The 20,109-nt window shown below is 44.7% G+C and overlaps 2 protein-coding genes and 1 non-coding gene across 3 annotated transcripts.

Annotated features, from left to right (window-relative positions):
* Window positions 1–1,580: 1,580 nt before the first annotated feature.
* trnP lies at window positions 1,581–1,655 on the bottom strand. Its single transcript has one exon. It is a non-coding gene; the product is annotated as a tRNA-Pro (tRNA).
* A 4,600-nt stretch (window positions 1,656–6,255) lies between these two features.
* nad5 lies at window positions 6,256–7,733 on the bottom strand (one part of a trans-spliced gene, as the record gives it). Coding sequence (YP_009433712.1) covers window positions 6,256–6,405; window positions 7,339–7,733 — 545 coding nt within the window.
* Window positions 7,734–17,508: 9,775 nt separating this feature from the next.
* Window positions 17,509–19,833, bottom strand: ccmFC. Its single transcript has 2 exons — window positions 19,079–19,833; window positions 17,509–18,067 (listed from the first exon to the last, which is right to left on the bottom strand). Coding segments are annotated over exons 1-2 (1,314 nt in total), but the record flags the coding sequence as incomplete, so codon positions are not given.
* Window positions 19,834–20,109: the final 276 nt, after the last annotated feature.

Raw genomic sequence — 20,109 nt, 5'->3', positions numbered from 1 at the left:
CAAATATGAGAAGTTATGTTTTGAAAGCTTCTTATTGAGTCTAGTACTATCCTTTGGAAATTCTTGGTCCTCAGATCTGATACCATAACCAGCATCTACATGCTCATGCTGCAAACTATCACATAGGTCCTATTTCAGGTTCATTTACTTTCTCAAATAAGTAACTTTGTCTAATGTTCCCCGAACGAGTAGTTAAAACAACCACCCCCTGATCCGAAAGGAATGGGTGTTCCTGAGGCTTATTCAAAGGGCTTTCTAGTGAGTTAATGGGGAATGAGGGTATCACCCATAACCAGTTTGAAGATGCAAAAATTCTGTTCTTGTCAAGGAGGGGGATTAGCTACACAACCAAGGAAGGCCTTTTTAGATTATTAATATTCTGACTGCTTTTCACTCTTGTCTAGATCTTGCTTTTGCTTAGAGGGCAGGCCGCAGGACAAAGCAAGAGCTTGAATGCGAGGGGCGCTGCGAATGTTTGCTTCGAAGGAGCCTGTGAGCCAGCGATAATTAGACCCGTTAGTTAGTAGGGACAACTTGAAGTAGGGACAACTTGAATACTCCGCCTGTGTCTAATCATCCACTCGACCAGCCAATGAAACGAATTGAGATGAAAGTGATCGAAAGTTATCTCCCGTAGAAGGAGCTATGTTTGCGAAGGATCGAAGAGAGCGTTGAGGGCGCTAGCAACAGCGTGTTTGTTTCAACACAAGAAGTGCCGATCCAAGCTTTAAGAACTCAATCGTCCGTCCGACCGAATCACTCGTTTATGGCTCTGATTCCAAGTCAGGGTTTAAAACAGCGGTGACCCAGCTAGTTGAAAAGTTTTTACTTGGAACACCAGACATGAGAGCCAGCTACAGAGACAGCTAATGATATCAAAGTTGACGAAACAAGAGAGTTTCATTCAATTCTTTTCAGAGTGTACGCCTATGATCAATAGTTCCTTATGTAAAGGATCTTTCCCTTCTCATATTCTATTCGAGAGTTCTCAGTATTTAGCAAAGCTGTTCCTATCTAACGGAGGGCTATTGGATCAAATGAAAAAACATTGTTGAGAAATAGTAGCCACCCGAAGTAGAGGGAATCCAACCTTGCCCAGTCGATGCTCAAGTGGCCCAAAGAAGCAATCTGAAAAGGGAAGAGCTTGTTCTGAAGGAACCGCACTCAAAGGGAATGTTTACTTTATCAAATCATTCTTACTCCTTGGTTACCCCTGATGAAACGAGCCTATTCATTTGACCATTCACTAGTTTGTAAACTGCGCCTACTTCATGCACAGAACTCCGCTCTACTGGAGGCTTGGCATGCTCGAAAAGAAAAAAAGCGGAGTCAATCTTTTCAAATTCCTTGCGAACAATACCGAAGACTTGCGGCGTGTAGTTGCTTGCGTGAGATTTCTCAAGATTGTAGAAAGGGGTTTTTAAAACAGGTTCCTTCCGTCTGAGAGGCTTTGCAATCCAACTCAGTCTCCTTTGTGTGCGCGCACACGCAAGCCAAGTTTCACTTTTAATACCCCTGCCTTCCCGACCACGGATAGGCTGCGGGGCTTTGCACTTCGGCCCCATTGTGTGAATACCACATCAAGGTGACAGGATTCGAACCTATGGCCCTCTGTACCCAAAACAGATGCGCTGACCAGACTGCGCTACACCTCGTCCCCCCCTCAGAACATATGGATCTACCCGATCGATAAAGAAAAGAACCGCAGCGCTGTCGCCCACCCCGCTTTGGGCACGGGGAGGCGAGAACCACCGCTTTTAGGAAAGAAGCCTACAATTTGATTCTCGTCTCGTTTCACTTGCATTTTATTTCGTTCAGTCTCGTTCTGAGAGTGGAATCGAACCACTCACTCCGTTTGGATTTCGAGTCCAAAGGGCCCAGCCAGCGAAAGAGGATTTACAGTCCCACGCAGCCTGCCAGAACCTTTTTCTTGCTTGATTTTTATACGATTTTTTGAGCAACTAGCGCGAAAGCCGTTGCGCGTTAGCGCATCCGTTTTCTTGCTTGATTTTTATACGATTTTCTGAAGTGATCTGTCCAACTAAGTAGAAAAGGACACTAGAGTGTGGCTACACGTGGTATAGGGCTGCTCGTCCCGCCTGGTGTTTAGAAATGACATCCAATCTTTCGGTACCTATCATATATTCTAGGTGGATAAACTTATTTTTGATCAGCATCAATGGGAGATCTGATGTTTTAGAATGACCTTCCCCCGATCAGAGAAGGGGCTTGGTCTGGAACGGATTGAGACGGAAAGCGGTAATCAATCGCCGCGTGGTGGAACGCTTGTTGGAGAAGGGTAAGCGCCTCCATGTCGTAGGGGTGGGTAGGCCAATAGAAGACTAGGGAACTTAGCCTAGCCACTCAGTTCTGCCCCGAGCCAAGTCTATTTAGTGTCAGCGAACACATACCACTATCTATATATAGGTTTTTCTTTTTCGTAGAGGTTGTCGCTTAGGTCCTTGGACCCTTCCTTCATGAAGCTTGAGGAAGCACTCACTTTTCTATCCACGGCATTCTTGGTTCTGCACTTAGTCTTGAACCTGTGTTGGTTTGGGACGTCAATCTCATTCGTCAGCGGTGTGTGCCGCGTACTATGATTGCTTTCTTCTTGCTGTCAAATCCCAGTCTATCTTTCACTGAGCTTCCTTCGCTTGGAATTCAAAGTCCAAAAAAAAGAAAGAAAGCGTACTGTGAGGTATGAATGATCAAATGTCTACGGGTGTCATTGAATATCATGGGGTACGAACTTCTAAGGTCATGGCGTAGGGTATTGGATAGGCTGGTCCGCTGGTCGAAGTCATTGCAGGGTGTGCTACGGACAGCTATTGTTCCTGGGCATTTCCTTTCTCTCGTCATCACGCCAACATACACAAGGCTTGCCTTCACAGGGCCCCACCTTGACTTGCCATCATGGCTACACTCTTTTCATCAAAGCAACTCTTCTTAAGAAGACCCCTTGGTCCCCACAACGAAGTTCCTCCATAGAGAACCCAACTGCACAGCACCATCGCAAAGGTTTCTTCGTAACTCGATTAGTCTCACTCAAGAGAACTCATCTACACGGAAGGTCTTTTAAGTGCCAGTTGTACCCGCACAGAAGTTCTGCGCCCTCAACTACACCAGGATGCCCCCTGCAGTAGCATCACAACTTTTCTCACCATGGACAGCTCGCCAGTCTTCTTGCATCAGCCACACCTAATTACAAATGACCTTGGCCTCTCCATGCTCGTCATTTACATTTAAACTGCACACCCCCTTGTTGAGGTCTTACTCCAAAGGTACGGCCTCTAGCACATGACCATTCCTCACTCAAGTCATCGACACCCTCGTCGATGTACGTGTTGAAAGAAGAAATTCCACTATCTCTCAAACGAAATGAGGTTTTTGAACTCCTATATAACAGAGTTTCATTGATGCCAAAGGGGGTTTTCCTCAAACGATTGGAACCAGAATAAAATAAAAAAAAGAATGAAAGAGTCAATCTATCTTAGTCAAGGCGCTCGCTCTGCCACAAAGGGAGGCACTGGCAAAATCTAAATAGAAAAGAGATGTTTCCAATTAAACCATAGATGTCCACTTCATACTTATAGTATTCTATTTCGGCTTGCTTGGGTTCATTCAAGGCATCTTCATATCTATTAAAGAAATCAATCAGCTCCTAATTAGGTCCCCCAAGGCGAGCGAAGTGACGTTTTTATTTCTCTTCCTCCGGTCAGAAAAAAAAAGATTTCTAGGACCGGATGCATAACAAGAAAAGACAGAATAGTAGTGGTGCCTGCGCGCAAACAATCTTAGAACTGAGCTCTTGTAAAGGTGGGCGTTCCTACGCTCAAAGCCCATATCTCAGATGCATGCCCATTGGAATAGCCCATCACCAGGATGAAATTATCCATTTAGCGCAGTTCCCCTTTCCTCTCTTCTTATATAAACTTCACATCCTAAACACCAAAAGGAAGGGAGAAGCGAACTCGACCTGGTGGTTTTTTATCATTTCATTGACCTTCGAACCGCTCTTGCCCTCCCCTTTCACTTTCTTTCCTAAATGTGTGACTGATACCAATCCCTATGTTGTACACTCTTCCACTAACTAGAGAGAACCATGCCTGAAGTAGAAAGAACCAATTACAAGTGTTCATAGTGGTCTAAGAAAATCAACCCTGACCGTGAAGGTTCCTAGTGTTGATACCAGTTGTTGGAGATAATGGAAGGAAGCAACAAAACAGAGAGAGGATCCAGTGTAATCTTAACTACATCTCAGCTCTTATACAAAAGCTTATGTTACAATACATGGTACCAGTCCAATTTATAGAAAATAGCAAACCGACACAAAGTCATTATCGACTCAAGTAACAACTATTTCTATTTTGTTCACAGCTCATTCCTAGCTAAGACATAACGGCGGGTAGGCAAACAACTTGATTCAGGTCAATACAATACTCTTCTTCGAACTTGCAAGCTTGGGACACAAGCGTAAACTGAAAAAGAAGTAAGACCAGGTACACTGCTAAACATAAGTATAAAGAGGTGGAAGGCTGGCTGTGCTTGTGCTCACCTACAGGTCTGTCCCAGCATACAGTATCGAAAAAGACTGTCTCTTATTTTTGATTTGTCTGAATCAGCGTATATTAACTAATACTACTTTATCCAGTCAATAATGAATTGAAAGGTCGTCTTTAATTCAAAAGTGCATAAGCAAGCAAGGAACGGAAGGCATGCTAACTACACTACTAGAGTCAAGAAAAAAAACGACACTACAAACCAAACTACTTGAGTAAGAATCAAAGCTTATTGAAGATGCTAGAAAATCTATGAACAAGTACCAGGTTAGTAATTCAATTGTGATATCTTCTGCAGCGTTTTCTCTCTGTTGCTATTCTCAGCACTTTGGAAAGTATCTATGCAAAGGAATTAGTATTAAGAATAGCTTGGTTTGGTGCAAATGTAATATAAAAAAGGCATTCCCCTATATGCTGTTAGATGTACTGCAAAAAGGTCAAGTTAAAGAAATATTAGGAAAATTGTTTCGGCTGTCTGTGCTATCATTTTTCTGGAAGCTTTTAAGCCTGTTGTCCAGATGCTGCTGCCTAAAAGTAGTTCTTTTAAATTGTTTTCTTGTGGTCTTGTTCTCTGTATTGTTTTTGGAAACAAAGTACTCTGTATTGTTCATGTGCTGAACTTCATAGTTGGAGGTAGCACAGCAGCAGCAGCTACTCTCACCAGGTGCCTTTCGCCAAGGATACCGTCAACCGATTAAACCTTTGCTAATGGTGGAATTGCCAAACCTTTGCCCATGCCGAAAAAGAAGCCAAGTCCGATTCAATAATTACCTTTCTTTTGTCTCTATCTTTGGACTGAATCAGAATCAGAAGAAAAGCAAGGCTATCCTTCGTTGCACACCTAATGGAAAGCACTGGCTAGATTTCCGATGAAGGAAGCCGTCTACTAACCGGAATACTACAGCAGAGGACAAAACTAGGGACTTCGAAAACGAGGATAGTTTGCCAGGTAGGGATACCGTTGTTCGAATTGAAAAAAGATACCTTTCCCCAGAGAGATAGGATTCGAAAACAAACCATTCATGAAACTCATGCAGGAGCATGCGGTGGTCACATTAATGGACATGCGCTAGCTAAGAGAACTTCTTAAGTTAGGGTACTATTCTATTGGCTGGCTTACTATGGGGAAGGGGAGAAGGCAAGCCGCGTATGGATTGATCCCTAATTCAGTTCTTTTTTCGTGGTTTTCTTTCCATCTCACAACTTCCATTTCTTGAGCCGACCTTGCCCGCAGGAGGTATGATTCCGATCTTTGAATCGAATTGGATTTTTTGTCTTAAAGTGAGGGCGATGAGTGGGGAAGGAAGCTGACGATTTTATTAGTGTGTAAGGTGGCCCCGAGAGCTGAACCAAAGCCGGCCGTTTCGAGACCAGGGAGCTTTAACAGTTTCTACTTAAACTATGTGTTCAGCTATGTGTTCAGATTATGCTATTTTATTAGTAGCTTTCGGTCTCGATTCGCCCTTACCTCGGAGGGATCAACTACTTCGCTTAGGCAAAAGATTGAAAAAGTCTGTATCTGTCTACATGTGCCTCCGTCTATGTTACCCCTTCCCCGGAAAGGAGATTATACGTTTAGTAAAAAAAACGAGAATAAAAAATCAAAAAGAAAGAAGAGAAAGAACTGGGAGTTGGCGCCTACATAACAGGTAGCTTGCTTACCAAGCCGTCCTGGCAAGCTCCTACAGTTCTCTTATTACTCTTGACTTGACTTATTAATAAGAAAACTACTCACTAACAAAATGAAAGACGATCTAGAATCTACCCAAGAAGATAGAGAGTCCCACATACGAGAAAAGGTCACAAATGGAGTTGAACCAAGTAACATTGCAAAGGCATAATGATAGTAGGGTCGGGATATCCCCGCCCTCCGAACCGGACGTGAGGGTCTCCCCTCATCCGGCTCTCCGCAGGGGAATCTCCACTCACTGCTTCCCCTAATATCCTCCCTTTACCACATCATGGGGGTTTACAGGAGATCCCAGAGACTCGCTCGGAAAGGCTGCTATACCAAACATTATTACTTAACTACAAAGAAAGAAAAGACTATAGTAGTCACTAGACTGACTATAGTAGTCCGTCCGGCTGCTCTTGCTTAAATCATTACTCTTCATTCTCCCGTGCTCTAGCAATTGCGCTCCCTAGACCACTACCATTTAGTTAGGTAGGGACAATCAATCCATAGTTACGGGAATAACGGAATGCATGGGGATAAAAAAAAATAGAAAAATGCAGATTTTCTATGAAATCCTTTCTTTCCATAGATGTATCTGGTCTGAGACGGTACAGTACTCTACGAGAGGAATGCAATGGGATGGATGGTAGAGGGCTGCCTGCGCCCAAAAGCGATGATTCACTTGTCCCCTTGTCTATAGGGACCTTGTGGCATACAACCGCCACGACTCCTGCGTTATAGCCGCCCCTTTCTCTCTTTCTTTTGACTGCCTCGTGGACGGACGAAAGAAGGGAAGTTACAGAAGGGGGCAGTGAAGGCTCGCCAAGTAGACAGCAAGCCCCCACCCCGTCAGTCCTGTGTTGCCGTAGCGTGCCCTACTTCAATAAGGTATTACCTCGCCGATTTTAAAGGGGATGGGATTGGATTCATTCACTTGCATTCCTGCTAGCACTACAAAAAGCTCCGGTCTTAACGCCCCTACGGAAGCTGTGCAGCCTTTCCTCGGGTTCGTAGAGTCGGGTTTCCCGTTTACCCACAACGGAGGAGCCGCCCCCACCAACCAAAGCAGGTAGGCGGCCACGGTTCATAACGCACTCTTCGCACAACAGATCCACTTTGAAGTTGACTTATTCGCTCGGCCAATCGTCGGAATGTGTACGAGATACCATAAGGGCCCAATATCTCAATAGCACCCTTGTCTAAAGCTTCGAATGAGACTGAATATCCGAAACGCAGGAACGATCTGACTAGAAAGTCATTCAAAACTTGATCGAAGAACCAGCGTTTATTGAAGAAGCTATAGAGTCGATTACAAAAAGTACTAGTTTGAAAGGCTCGTTGGAATTGATCCGCTACGAGATTTACATTATACGCTAGAGAAGCACCTGAAGTACTAAACAGAATAGGTATTAGTTTTGTAATGGTTGGGGCAGCAAACTCGGATTCGGCAAGAATCTCATTTTTTGGTAGTACGAAGGGGGAATTGGCCCAAAAATTGGATAGGGGTAAAGACGCAGCCGGGTGCCGGCGGCTTATTCAAGTGCCCCCCGAACCGCGCGAAATGGTCGCCTATTACACGGCTCACAAACTCTGCCTGGGGTGGGGCTACCTATTATTCGTAGGCGGTACGTACGGCGCACGCAGGGCCTCGGTTTGCTGCGTGGACTGTCTATGCATTTCCTACAGAGTGTAATGGAACCCAGCTCAGCTCCGCCGGGCCAAAAGAAAAGAACAGAACAGCCGGAGGCGAAGAGTAGAGTATAGCCAAGGGGCTTTCGTCGTCCGTAAAGGACCTAACGGAAGACCGTGCTCCGAAGTGTGCACTTCGAGTTTTGTTTTAAGAACACTTGGCCTTACCCCTTCATTTTGAGCCATGTCTAGGTAGAATCGGCAAGATTGAACCGAGGCCCGCCCGGGCACCGCCGGGGGACAACCAGACCAACCAGTAGGCTTTCTTTCCGAAGTTTCCTCCCGGGGCCCTTAAATCATTGAATTCATAGGCATAGGGGCGTCCCAGGCAGTGGTTCATTCAATGAGAAAGAAAGACAGGAGGGCAGGATTCGTCGTGTCGGGCTAATTCATTCTGGGAAAAAAGGGGGAAGGGAGTCACCTGAGCTATGCGAAGGGAAGGAAGTCGTGGGCTGAGCCGGAGGTCACTTTTCCCGATCCATCCCGAAGGGTTTTTTCCCTCTCTCGCCCCATCATCGTACCCAGTCCTGCTATCGGCTCAGCCCTATCTATTCATCTCTTTTTTTTTACATGGAGATTTTTTGGATCTCTCTTGTTCATAGATCTTGAAAGCGGATCAATAGAAATTTCTCAAAGGATCTATCTATAGAAAGATCTAGATCTCTATCATCATCTATCTCTATATCTAGATATGGAAGAACCCTCGAAGCCTGTCCCCGACGACGATGCCCCCTGGGCGAAAGGAAAGGGGCCGCCATTCTCTTTCTTTCCTCAATCGTTCCGATCATTTCTCTCATTCCCTTTTGTTTGTTTTTTCGGGTTGGTTCGTTTCCTCCTCCTATCTACGCAATTCTCTGTCTTCGTTCGTGATCATCTTAGGCGAAAGGATAGGTATAAATTTTGTGGAGGGGCGGCTGTGAAAGGGCGATTCCCCCTTTTCCATTGAAGTAGGGAAGGGGGTGATTGATCTTTTTTTGAATCAGGCCTTACTGACCAAGTGGTGGTATAAGCTTCATTGCGGATGAAAAGAAGTCCTTGTGAGCGGAGCTACAAAAGGAAGTTCAAGCTCAAGAAATCCTCTCAATAGGGATTGGGCAAGCAAGCTGTTTGTTTATTTGATCTTACCCGGTTGTGAGACGGGACGTGAAGTCAACCAAGTACATGTGTGTTCATAGTGTCCCCGGCACCTTCCTCCTAGCTGAGTATGGATGCTGAAGTTAGCTGGAGTGTGGGGCGAGTGCGTGGTAGATGGAACTCCTATTTACCGCATTTCTTCTTGCACTTCCAACTTGAAGAGGAAGAAGCATCTCTCTTTGCATCTTCAATAGATAGGAAAAAGGATCTTGACCTGAAGCCTTCGACCAAAGAAAGGGAGACTTGGTGAAGTCAGAGGTGGTTTTCCTTCCCTAGATTCATGGAAGGACTTTTTGAAGTTTGAGTGAGGAAGGAAAGCGGGAAAGGTCCGATACAAAGGAAAGGGTTGCGAGGCTTAACGATTTAGAATATAGCTGTTGAGGTGGCACCTGTTCCCCCGGGGCAGGGGTATATGCCCGTAGCTTTCTTCTGTCACTTCTTTCAGATCAATGAAGTGGAAAAGTAATAGAGTAAGGGACCCTTGTTTACAAAGAAAGCTGTCACTCCAAGAACTCGAAGTCAAGCATCTTCGGGAATATCCAGATTAGTCTTCAACTAGAGAAAGGATAGGAATCTCCTTTGCTGAGTTTTCTTCTCCAGCGGATGTAGCGGTAAAAGATTCTATTCTTTCCGCGGTCTAGTTACGTCTTTCCTCTCCCTATCTAAAGAGCTCTATTAACATAGACCCTCTCCTGACTCTCTATCATTTTAAGAAAGCAGCAAATCCTTCTCTCTATTCTACTATCCGATCTCGTCTGTTGAAAATCGATCTGAAATATGGTCATATCTTCGTTATCCCAATAGTAAACCTTCTTACTTCTCTTCGCATCTCGAAAGACGCAAAAGATCTGTTATTAGCTTATTTATAAGCTGTCGAAGGTCCTTAAAAGCCTTGATTTGTGGCTTACGGCTTACTTGCCTTTTTCCTTAAAGCCTATATAGACAGACATAGACTGAGGGCATTCTGGGCATCCATGCTCCTGGCAATGGCAAGATCCGAGATGTCAGTTGCTTGTCTTCAAGCCTCAACCTTATTCTGACTCCTACTAGGGCAATCAGGTTTAAGTTAAGCCCGAACAGCTTAGTTTTCCACTTCTCTTCCGACACAAGCTTCTTTGCCAAGCCTTCCCCATCAACTGGAAATCCAGTAAGAAAGGCAAGGGGCGCAACGGCAAGGCAATCTCAAATCATAATGGGAGTTTTATTTAGGTTTATTTAGATAGATTCGCCTTTGGGGTTGTTACAGAATCGGTTCTTCAAGAAGGAGCTCTTAGTACGGTGGATGCATCGAATGCAAGCTGTAAGGAAGAATAATTCTCTTAGCAGACAAGAATGAAATTCAATTAGTCCCACACTTCCCGCAGGAATCGAAGAGTACGCAAGCACATTCATTTAATGGGAAAGCTTTCCTTGGCTAGGCCCCTATGAAGAAAGATGCCAATTCCCAAAAGCAGTAACAATAGCAATAGCAGTAGGAGTAGCATTAGGAATTAAGACCGTCAGGCCTCATTCATCAAAGTAGCAGTCCTTAGGGGCTGAAAAAGAGCCCAGATTCCCCGCAACAAGCTTGGAAAGGAAGAAGACACGAAGGGAGGAGTTCCGCTTAGCCTTTGCTCCTCTTTGATAGAAGTAGCTCTTTTGTTTGCCAGAATGGCTTGTTAGCAAGAAAATGCCTTCTTAGGAAGTGAAGAAGAATACGCCTGCTTGAGAATGCCCTCTTGTTGTTCTCGAAAGATGGAGGGGGGCAGATTTCACTAAGGAAAGGAACTGAACTAATGGACGAGGAGGAAGAGAATATAGAAAAATTGCCGACATTCAAGCATACTATAGATGTTCCAGAACTGCTAAAGGGAAGTTCTAGTAGAAAGGACAACTAAGCGAAAGGCCTTCTTAGAAAGGCAGAGTGACAGGTAATGCCCTATTTCCTAACAGTGAAATCTAAGATCAGACAAGAAAGAAGCTAAAGGCTAGGCAAAGAAGACGAGGGAGAAATCGTAGGTGAAAACGTTGGGTTACCAACTCGGGTGGGTTCTCACACCAAAGTTCCTTTGTTTCGGGCAAGCCCAATTACAAACAAAAGAGAAGGTCGGTCCCGTACTCAAACCAAATCAGAAGGGCGGTACTCACTCGGATGGAAGAATCCCAGGTCGGTCCCATACCCGAACAAAGGCTAGACCGAAGGTCCCGTCCCACGGGTTAGGTGCTTAGCTGAAGGTGGAAGGCGAAGCCAAGGCAAGAGCAAGGGTTGAAAGACAATATAGAAGAATTCCATCTCCCCTATTTGTTCCATTCTCAATGGTTGGTCAAGTTGAGATGAACTACGGGAATCTATATATGGACTTCAAGGTCAATCAACCCATGCAAGGAAACTCGACGGAATTTGTTTTTTGATGGATTCAAGCAAAGAATGAGAAGTATGGCTTGGCTAGGGAAGCAGTAGTAGTGGCAGAGGTCGAGCTTTGAGATGAGAAGAGGGCTGAGTCGTCTAGCTTTTATTCCAAAATCACGTATCACCGATCAGCCTATTCGAGAGGAGCTGCTTGCCTTGCCCACTTCAATAAGGAAGACTCCATCCATGTAACCCATATCCATTGGAACCAGAAGCGAGTGGTAAAGTCACCCTTTGGCTAAAAAAACGATTTGTATGCGTGGCGCAACACACACCTCTGCAAAAGAAGAGAAAGAACGGAAAGAAGCAGGCCCACAAGACGACAAGTGGATTGAATATCCTTTGCTTTCGTCACCGGTGCTATTGAATCCGCATTTAGAAGAAAGAGCTCCGGGACTGAATTGCTTTGAGTGGGGCTTGCCCATTAATTAGATCACCTGAGTAAGCCAAGAAAGACGAAAGCGATGGATGTATGTGACAAAGAGAACTTATGAACATGAAAGCCAGCCTGTTCCCTAAATATTTTAGGAAGCGAAGAAGACAGAAAAAAGTTCGGTAATCTTCTCCCTTTGGTAGGCATTTACCCAAGGCACTGATATTATGAGTCTCTCGATTATACGTGAAATAGGGAGTTCGAGGTCTTATTCGTCTTTCTTGGCCTATGTGAATATGAGCCAATTCCGGAAAGTGAATAATTCACTATTGAAAGTGCAAGTCGACGTTCCTGATATGAAAGTGAAAGTGGAGTGAAATCTGGATATGAAGGTTCAAGTCCAGTTCCAATCTGGATATCAAAGTGCTGTTCAATCGTCGAAAGTGATCTCTCTTTTGTTGTTCTCTTTTAGTCCGCTTTTCTTTTTTCTTTCTTTGGAGTCGGGTTCTTAAGACAGGACTGGAAATCGGGTTTTCTTAATATCTCTCTTCCGGAGAAGTAAGTTTGTTCGAGATCGAAAGAGTGCCCTCGAGAGACTAGACTGATAGTAAAAGTAGTGCGCCTTCAGTTGAGGAGAACTGTTCACAAGCAGTGGTTATGAGCTCTTTCTTGTGGAGGTTCAGAATAGGTAATTCCTTCACTTCAGTTGCACTAGTGGATTGAATAACCTTTTCTTTAGTTCTAACAAAGTGCATGTGTTGTTGGTTAATAAAAACACGAGTTTCGATAGGCTGGAGGAAAGATACTATAAGTAGGACAAAGAAAGACCCTATAAGAGACCGGAACTCAATACGATTCAACCAATCCAAATTGCTTTGCTAAAGATACCCGTTCCGCTGTTCCTTTACCGGCAACAACTATTGAATAACAACCTTCGCTTTGCTTTCGCATCGGATCTCGGCATTAGCAAATCTAAAAATAGAGTAGATCCCGGGGCGTACCTAATGGTTTCATTGATTTGAATGGATTGATCCGTTGTACCGTTGTAGGAATCCTCATCCGATGTACGAATCCCGTGGAGGAAGTGGGGAAACAAATCCAATTATTTGATTTTGATAGGAGCAGTGCCGGTATTGAGGGTTTCTCTATCTCTTCACTCATGAAGTTAATACAAGTGAGGATTGATTTCAGTTATTCATATAAGAAATAAGAGGAATAAATAATCTCGGGGAAGACAGGCTTTCTCGCTCTCGGCACATCTTCGCTAGGGATTCTTCTCTACCTTCTTGCGTTGAGATGCCATCAACTCTTTCCTGGGGAATCAGGTCAATACAATACTCTTGGAAAAGCAAGCTATAGCAGATCCTTGAGTATAGAGAAAAAGGAATGGAGTTTCATTAGCTCTCTGCGCACATCCAGTATAATACCTTTGCGAGCCCCTACGGAAAGGGGTGCCGTGTTCTCTTTACAATGGGGGTGATCCTGGTTTCCAAAAGCTGCTGGTTGGTTGTATCTTTTTCTATTGGCAATCCCCAATCCGTTGCTTGTTCGTTACGAACAAAAGAAGCCGATACCAGTTCTGGTGTTTATCCAGCGGAGGCTCGTATCTCTTCCATGTGAGACCAGCGACCTCAGATCATCCCGGACTTATGTGCTGGAATAGCTTCGTTATGAGTTGAAGCAGCCTCAGCTACTATTCCTACTAAGGAGGAGTCGCCTTTTTCAATTCCCTCCCTTTTGCAATCCCATGTTGATGTAAGGAAGCTGCTTTAGAGTATTGGCAAAAAAAAACATTACATGCAGGTCCAGATCTCCTTGCGTTCGTTGGTGGTTGACTACCGGGAAAGGGCAGAATAGCAACAGTGAGGAAGCATACCACCCAAAGCAAGACGTGAAAACCTTCTTCGTATCCAAAAGCCCCTTTTAGTCTGTCTGGCCTTAGTATTTATGATACATAATCGCATCTTCTCCCCCTTTCTCGTATCTCCACGGAAGTAAGTACTGGTATGATCGGAACTAGTATTTAGATATATGTGACCCTCTAGCGGTTTGACTCCGTTGATGGTATACGGAACTTCCTTCCTGCGAAAGGTCGAGTTCGTAAATCAAGCTTGTAGAAAAAGCGAGTACCGGTATTTGATGGTGATGGTGAGGATGACTAACCTCGCTCTTGCAACCATGAATATTTTCTAGATACTACGGGCATATACCTTCTTCCGAAGGGTCCCCGTCCTATCTTTTTCGCCTTCCGCTCTGGAATCGACTATTGGTGGGTTGTAACGTGAACCTATGGATCTCAATGAACAGCTTCGATACCACAAAAGGATGGGCAAGAAAGACAGCAGGTGTTGAGCCAAAGCCCTAGTTCATACACAATCATAATGTTGGTCAACCATCCGAACCGGGATTCCTGTTATTCATACGAAGGAACAAGAAAAGAAGAAGTATGGGATAAATGGTTTTTGAGTTGGGCATGATGAAAGCGGGTACAATGGCATTACTTAGAAGCTATTATGTCCTGTCTTGGCTTTAGCAATAAGCTTGTGCGACTGATGACTCCCTCCATCCCTGGCATCGCCAAGACTAATGGATAAGGTTTTGTCGCATCTTAATCGAACCGCATGCGGAGCTCAGCTCCTAAGAAAATAATAAGAAATATCTAGTTTTGTTTCATAAGTGGCGAGCCAAGGAATAAGAATACCGCCCCCTGATCTGTATTTCAAAAGCGGATTCAGCGCTGCAAGAAATAGAATTATGCATAGATTGACTTGTAAAGAAAGACGAACCGAACAGTGCTAAGCAAAACTCTCTTATTTCTATGCTCGATTCAATCTCTACTCATCTGCTTTTAGTTCTACTTTCTGTATACGAAGTCCGAGCTTTTCGAGCTGCTCAGTTCTCGCTATGTCATTTCTTGGTTTTTAGTGCATTCACTCAATTCTCTGTGAAGTCCATGGACATGTTGTGGTTCATTGCAGAGAACAGCCATCACATGGATCAAGCTATAAGGAATCACCCGCGAGCGAGGGCAAGTCTCAATTACGGTAGGAATGGAATACACCAATCATAACTCTGGTCTGGTCCCTAGTTCCCTAAGTAGTTAGTGAAACTTCCAGCTGGACTGACTGGATTTAGAGCTTAATGCTCCTATCTTTGAACTAGAATCTTAGCGCTTATTTCATGAAGATAGCTACTTTAATTGATACAAGAATGCCTACTTTGGACCAATAGGATCTACTCCTACTTGAATGCCAATCCAATCTCTTTCCCAATAAGAATTCCTAATCCCTAAATCCAAGCAAGGCATGATTGTTAGTCAGGATAACCAGCTTACGTACCGCATTAAGAAGTACCGACTATGCTTTTTTCCATACTTTTCTTGCAGTACTTCAGTAAAGCTACCCCATTTTAATAAGATAGGGATTCGAGATATCAGCATTTTCACAGGTCCTTGTCAAGCTGCAGCAGAATCAGATTCGAGTATAGCATCATTCAGTTGGAGTTCTGAAATAATCTGGATCCCCTTTGCTATTTTAGCAATCTCTGCTGCTCAGTTTCATCCCTTTCTGAGGTAGAAAACCCATCCATATATGTACGAGTGAGAGATGTCTTCCGTCCCGGAGAACCGTCTTCTCTCCCTCCTTAGGAAAAGGAGATCTAGGTAGAGGAGGTAGAAAATAATAGATACCGTCTATTCTATTAACTAGTCATCAAAAAGCAACCTATATCGAGGTCAAGTTTGATAGGGTGAAGTGGACTATTAGATCCCCGGCTTACCATTAGAAAGAAAGCTTAGCCGCCGACGTCAATGTGTTAAGCACATAGGATATATTCGGCGAAAGTCAGTAAGAAGTAGAGTGAATTCTGAAACTCCAGCATTTAGGCCCGGATAGAATGGGTCCTCAAGCTTAGAATCATTTGGCCTAACCTTTAAGAAAAGTCAGCATCTTTTCATCCGGGTCGTACTAAAGGCAGGTAGACCGAACACACGGCACCTGTCCCAATGACTGGTACACTGACGGTGGCTTATTGGTTCCTTCCTCCCTTCCATCCTCAAGTCTTACTTTCCTTGATGCCTTAGTTTACTTGATGCCCGATTCATTCCTCCCTATATTCAATCTCTCGTGCCATATTCTTTTTCAGGTTTGACATTACTTCCCTTTCCTATCTTTTTACTTTTCTCAAGGACGTAAGATTCTTCAAAATCCCTTTCGCAGATCCCTTTGATTCCAGGTTCAGATCCATCTATCTCTTCTCTCCCTTTCTTGGAACCTTACTTCACAAAGTAGGACATGCCCCCGGGGATACTCATCATTATTATGAATAGGTTACTCTATCCAATTCCCCGGAATCATTCACTATCATAGTCAGTCTCACCTTCGCTTAGTTGAGGGATACTAACATCACCATCTGCACTGAGGAATATCTGAGATTTCTCAGGGTTCACGTGCATGCCCCCGCCACCACGTTCGATCACGGAAATAAATCCACTTAGATTTACGTGCCTTAAGATGTCCAGAATTTGAGGACGGTCAAGATGATATGAATCATAGCGTGTTGAAGCTAGAAGGACATTGGTGTCCCATCTTGTATAAAGAACACCTTCATACCGGCTCAGGACCTCCCTATCGAATTGATGTTGAAAAAAGAGATGTAGGAGCACGTCGCTCAATTCACCTATCAATGGTATACAATTCGAATGAGGAATTTGGAGGTTAGTGGCAGCATTATATATCGGGAGAGATAGAAATTCCTTTAAGATGTGGGAAATCACACCCAGATTGTGTAGACACTTTAAGGTATTCCATAGACGTTCCGTAGAAACATACCGGATACTATGACTCAAATCCACACAGACTATTTTCTCTACACCACTTTGACCATCCCAGAACCTTTGGTGGTAATCCAACATTTCATTATAATAAAATAATCTAGACGGAAGATTGTTTCTTATCACTAGAAACTCCCGCATTAAGATATTAGCTAACGCTTTAAAAAGTAGTACATCTATTGGAAGAGATGGCGCAGCCATACAAGGCCAATCACCAGCATTGATGAGTGGGCGCCTGGCACAACAATAGCCAAGCTCATCTTGCCTTTCCAGAGTGAAATGTTCCTGCAAAGTCATACCACCCCTACCATATTTATAGGTTTTGTATACCAATTTGGGATGAAATGAAGAATAACCTTCGTGTATATGCGACACCATGGTATCGATTTCTTCGGGTAAGACGCCCCGCTCTCTCCACATATCATTCGAATTATAGAGTCTCCTGACCTCATTAATCAATTGAAGTTTCCAAAAACTACCATGAAATCTCCGGCGAAAAGTGACGTTGTGATTACTTCTAGATCCAATGAAAACTTTCGAGATAATACAAAAAGTGGTCATCATTTCTTCCTCTTGGTAAGTTGGCTGGTTTCTTCCCATTCTTTCTTCTTTCCACTAATCTAATGGTTTCATTCTCCCATCGAGAGGTTATGATACTAGCAAGAGTCCTATTCTTCTCCTCTCGATCCTACCTTGGGTTATGTTTGACAGGGATGGTCAGTGAACTTCTATTGGTTTCAAAGGAGGATAGAGATCCATTGGGGAAGGCTCGAAAGGTTATTCGATATCAAAGGTTGACCCTCGACGCGCCGCAGCCACTATTTTTACTCCTTTTATGCAATTATGAACGAAACTTTCTCGATTCCAATGCAACTTATCCTTTTGGAGTTGACGTAACAAACTACGCGAGCCTCCCGATGAAGCCAACAGAAATCCTATCCGAATACTAAAAATAAAAGGCAATTTCATTATGGTGGTATACCAGCCGCCAGTTCTGGAACTTCCAGTTCCAATCGGAGCATATAGATCCGTAAATGGATTTGTATGTATAGCCACTTCAGTCGTGCTCCTCGTTTCTCGAATGGAAAAAAAGTATCTTCTTTCTGGGAACATGCTAAACCAGAAATTCTTATGTTCGTGATTCTTCATCCACCGATGCAGAAAATCTTCCAGTTTTCCATTCTCATATGAGGCAGGAAAGTTTATGGGCAACAGGTCGGCACGAAGTGATTCATCATGTTCAAACATGAACCTTTCGCTCGTTGGGGACGGTTTATAAATCATCAAATTCCCACAAATGGAATGAGAAGTGGGTCCATGTAAATGATCGAGACCTCGCAAACAACAACGTTCCTTCCCCATATGGAGTTCGGGACCCAAGGGCAATCGTTGAGTGAACTGTATCTTATTCGTATTAGTTGACCTAAGCCGCACCATTATTGCAGGGGTGGGGCTCGGCCTCCGAACCGTACGTGGGACGAGTTTCTGCCTCATACAGCTCGGGCCGAAGACCGGGGAAGTTGAGGAGAGATGGGGAGACCCAACTGCTGCCGGTCGGGACGGACAGGAAAGGGGGCGGGGATAAGCTTGTGAAGAAGCAAGCTTATTGCCCCACCCCCCAAAAACAAACCGACCCAGCAAGAAAACGTATGCGCTTTAGCAACAAAGCGCTCATCCCTTGCTTGCTGCTTCGCGTTCTTTCTATTCCATCCCAGTCCATTCCGGGATAGGCGGCTAATAGAATCTAATATGTGCAGTAGTCGTCGTCTGACCAATCGGCTCGGACACCAGACCACTTGTGCCCGCCCATTCTGTCTCGCCCTAAATGGAATGGCTCTCTTAGTTACGCTGTGCCCCGACCCGAGTCCCCACGTCCGCTTTTATCCGCCCGCAACCCGGCCAACACAACATTAGGGCCGTCCCCCCCATTCTATGCTGACCCGGGCCGGGGCTCGCTTTTTGGGAAGCCCGTTCCCACCGCGCTCACGGCCCGGCTGGCCTGCCAGCGGTAGTGGGAATTCTCCCGTTCCCTGGTCAAAAAAGGGTTGGTTGGATGCGGGATCTACTCCACGAGGAGCGGTACGGACGTAGATGATATCATCACGACCTCTCTTTGCGTACCGCTAGGGATGCTTAACGCCACTTCGCCAACTGGCATTACCTGCGCTTTCGTGTCTCTCAGTGTGGTCAGCACTGGGTGTTTCCGAGCAGCGAGGCTTACACCCATTCGCATTAATTCATCCAAAGTTCCTTACCCTTATGCACGAATTTTGGAATAAGCCATCTTCCTATCAAGGTTAAGGAGTCAACTGAGCATCTCAGCGGCGGGATTGAATACCCGGATCGAATCAGAGTTCACGCCGCCCGCCCTGAACAAATAGAATAGGAGGCGTGGGCCACAGGTCGCACATAAGCCATCGGGTCGCACGACAGAAGAACACCCAACATAAAGATGCACACTCCTCCATGTGAAATAGAAAGATTCATCTTCACTTTTTTGTAGTAGTCGTGACCAACAGCCATCAGCAGTCGGCTCGTTGGTAAGGCGAGAGCTTCAAGCCCGCTTTCTGGTGGCACACCCCCCAAACAAGCACCACTCGACGAGGGGGGGGCGGGGAAAGCTACAGGCCCAAAACCTTCGACCCTTCTTTCTATATGGGGGTGCCCGGGGCACCTCATCTTGTCATTTTGTTGCTCATTCCCCTTAGGCCGAAGTGTTTGGCCTTTACTTCGGAGCGCCCGCTCACGCTTCGCTGACCTATCGCGTGGTAAAGAGAAGAGAGTACGAAAGAATTGTAAACAGAGCAGACCGCAGAAAGATTCTAAATATGACAAGTCCCCCATGGATTCGATAATAAGGAAATGAAGAACGGGAACGAAACGAAATAAAGCATTTCTAGCGGATGAGCTTCTCTCCATTTTGTCTGGTAATAGAATAGGGCGGCTTGCTTTGACCAACACTCCACTTTTTGCTCTGTCCATGGAGCGTATGAATTTCCTTAAATGTAGATAGACCAAAAAAGGGAATAAAGGGATAGGAATAGGAATTATAGTACCATTGGAAGAAGAGGCACCAGTGGGAACATCTCTACTGACGAACCATTTCAATAGTACGGGTGCTGCCGTGCCACGGGGCACGACCATGGAAGTAATGAAAAAGAAGAAGTTCTGTAGTTGGACCATCTGCTCTATCCGTTCGATTTGAGCTTCTCCAGAGAAGATGAGACGCTAAAAATGAAAGTGTTCGCAACGCATACCGAAAAAGGGTACCTATGTTGCCGACCATTAATGACTAGTTCGAAGACCAGGAGCAGGGGCACGTGCCAAGAAAGATTTGTTACTTTCCCTATGGTTTTCGAACGTTTTCAATAAAACCTTCTCGTAGAAGTATTTTCACAAAGTTTTCGGTAATATTAGTAGATGCTATTCGAACCCTTCCTTTTATTAAGATTCGAATTC

Source organism: Triticum aestivum, mitochondrion (assembly GCF_018294505.1).
Source record: "Triticum aestivum cultivar Chinese Yumai mitochondrion, complete genome".
Lineage (NCBI taxonomy): Eukaryota > Viridiplantae > Streptophyta > Magnoliopsida > Poales > Poaceae > Triticum > Triticum aestivum.
The sequence above is the reverse complement of the archived record's forward strand: the minus strand, read 5'-3'. Positions and strand labels throughout refer to the sequence as shown.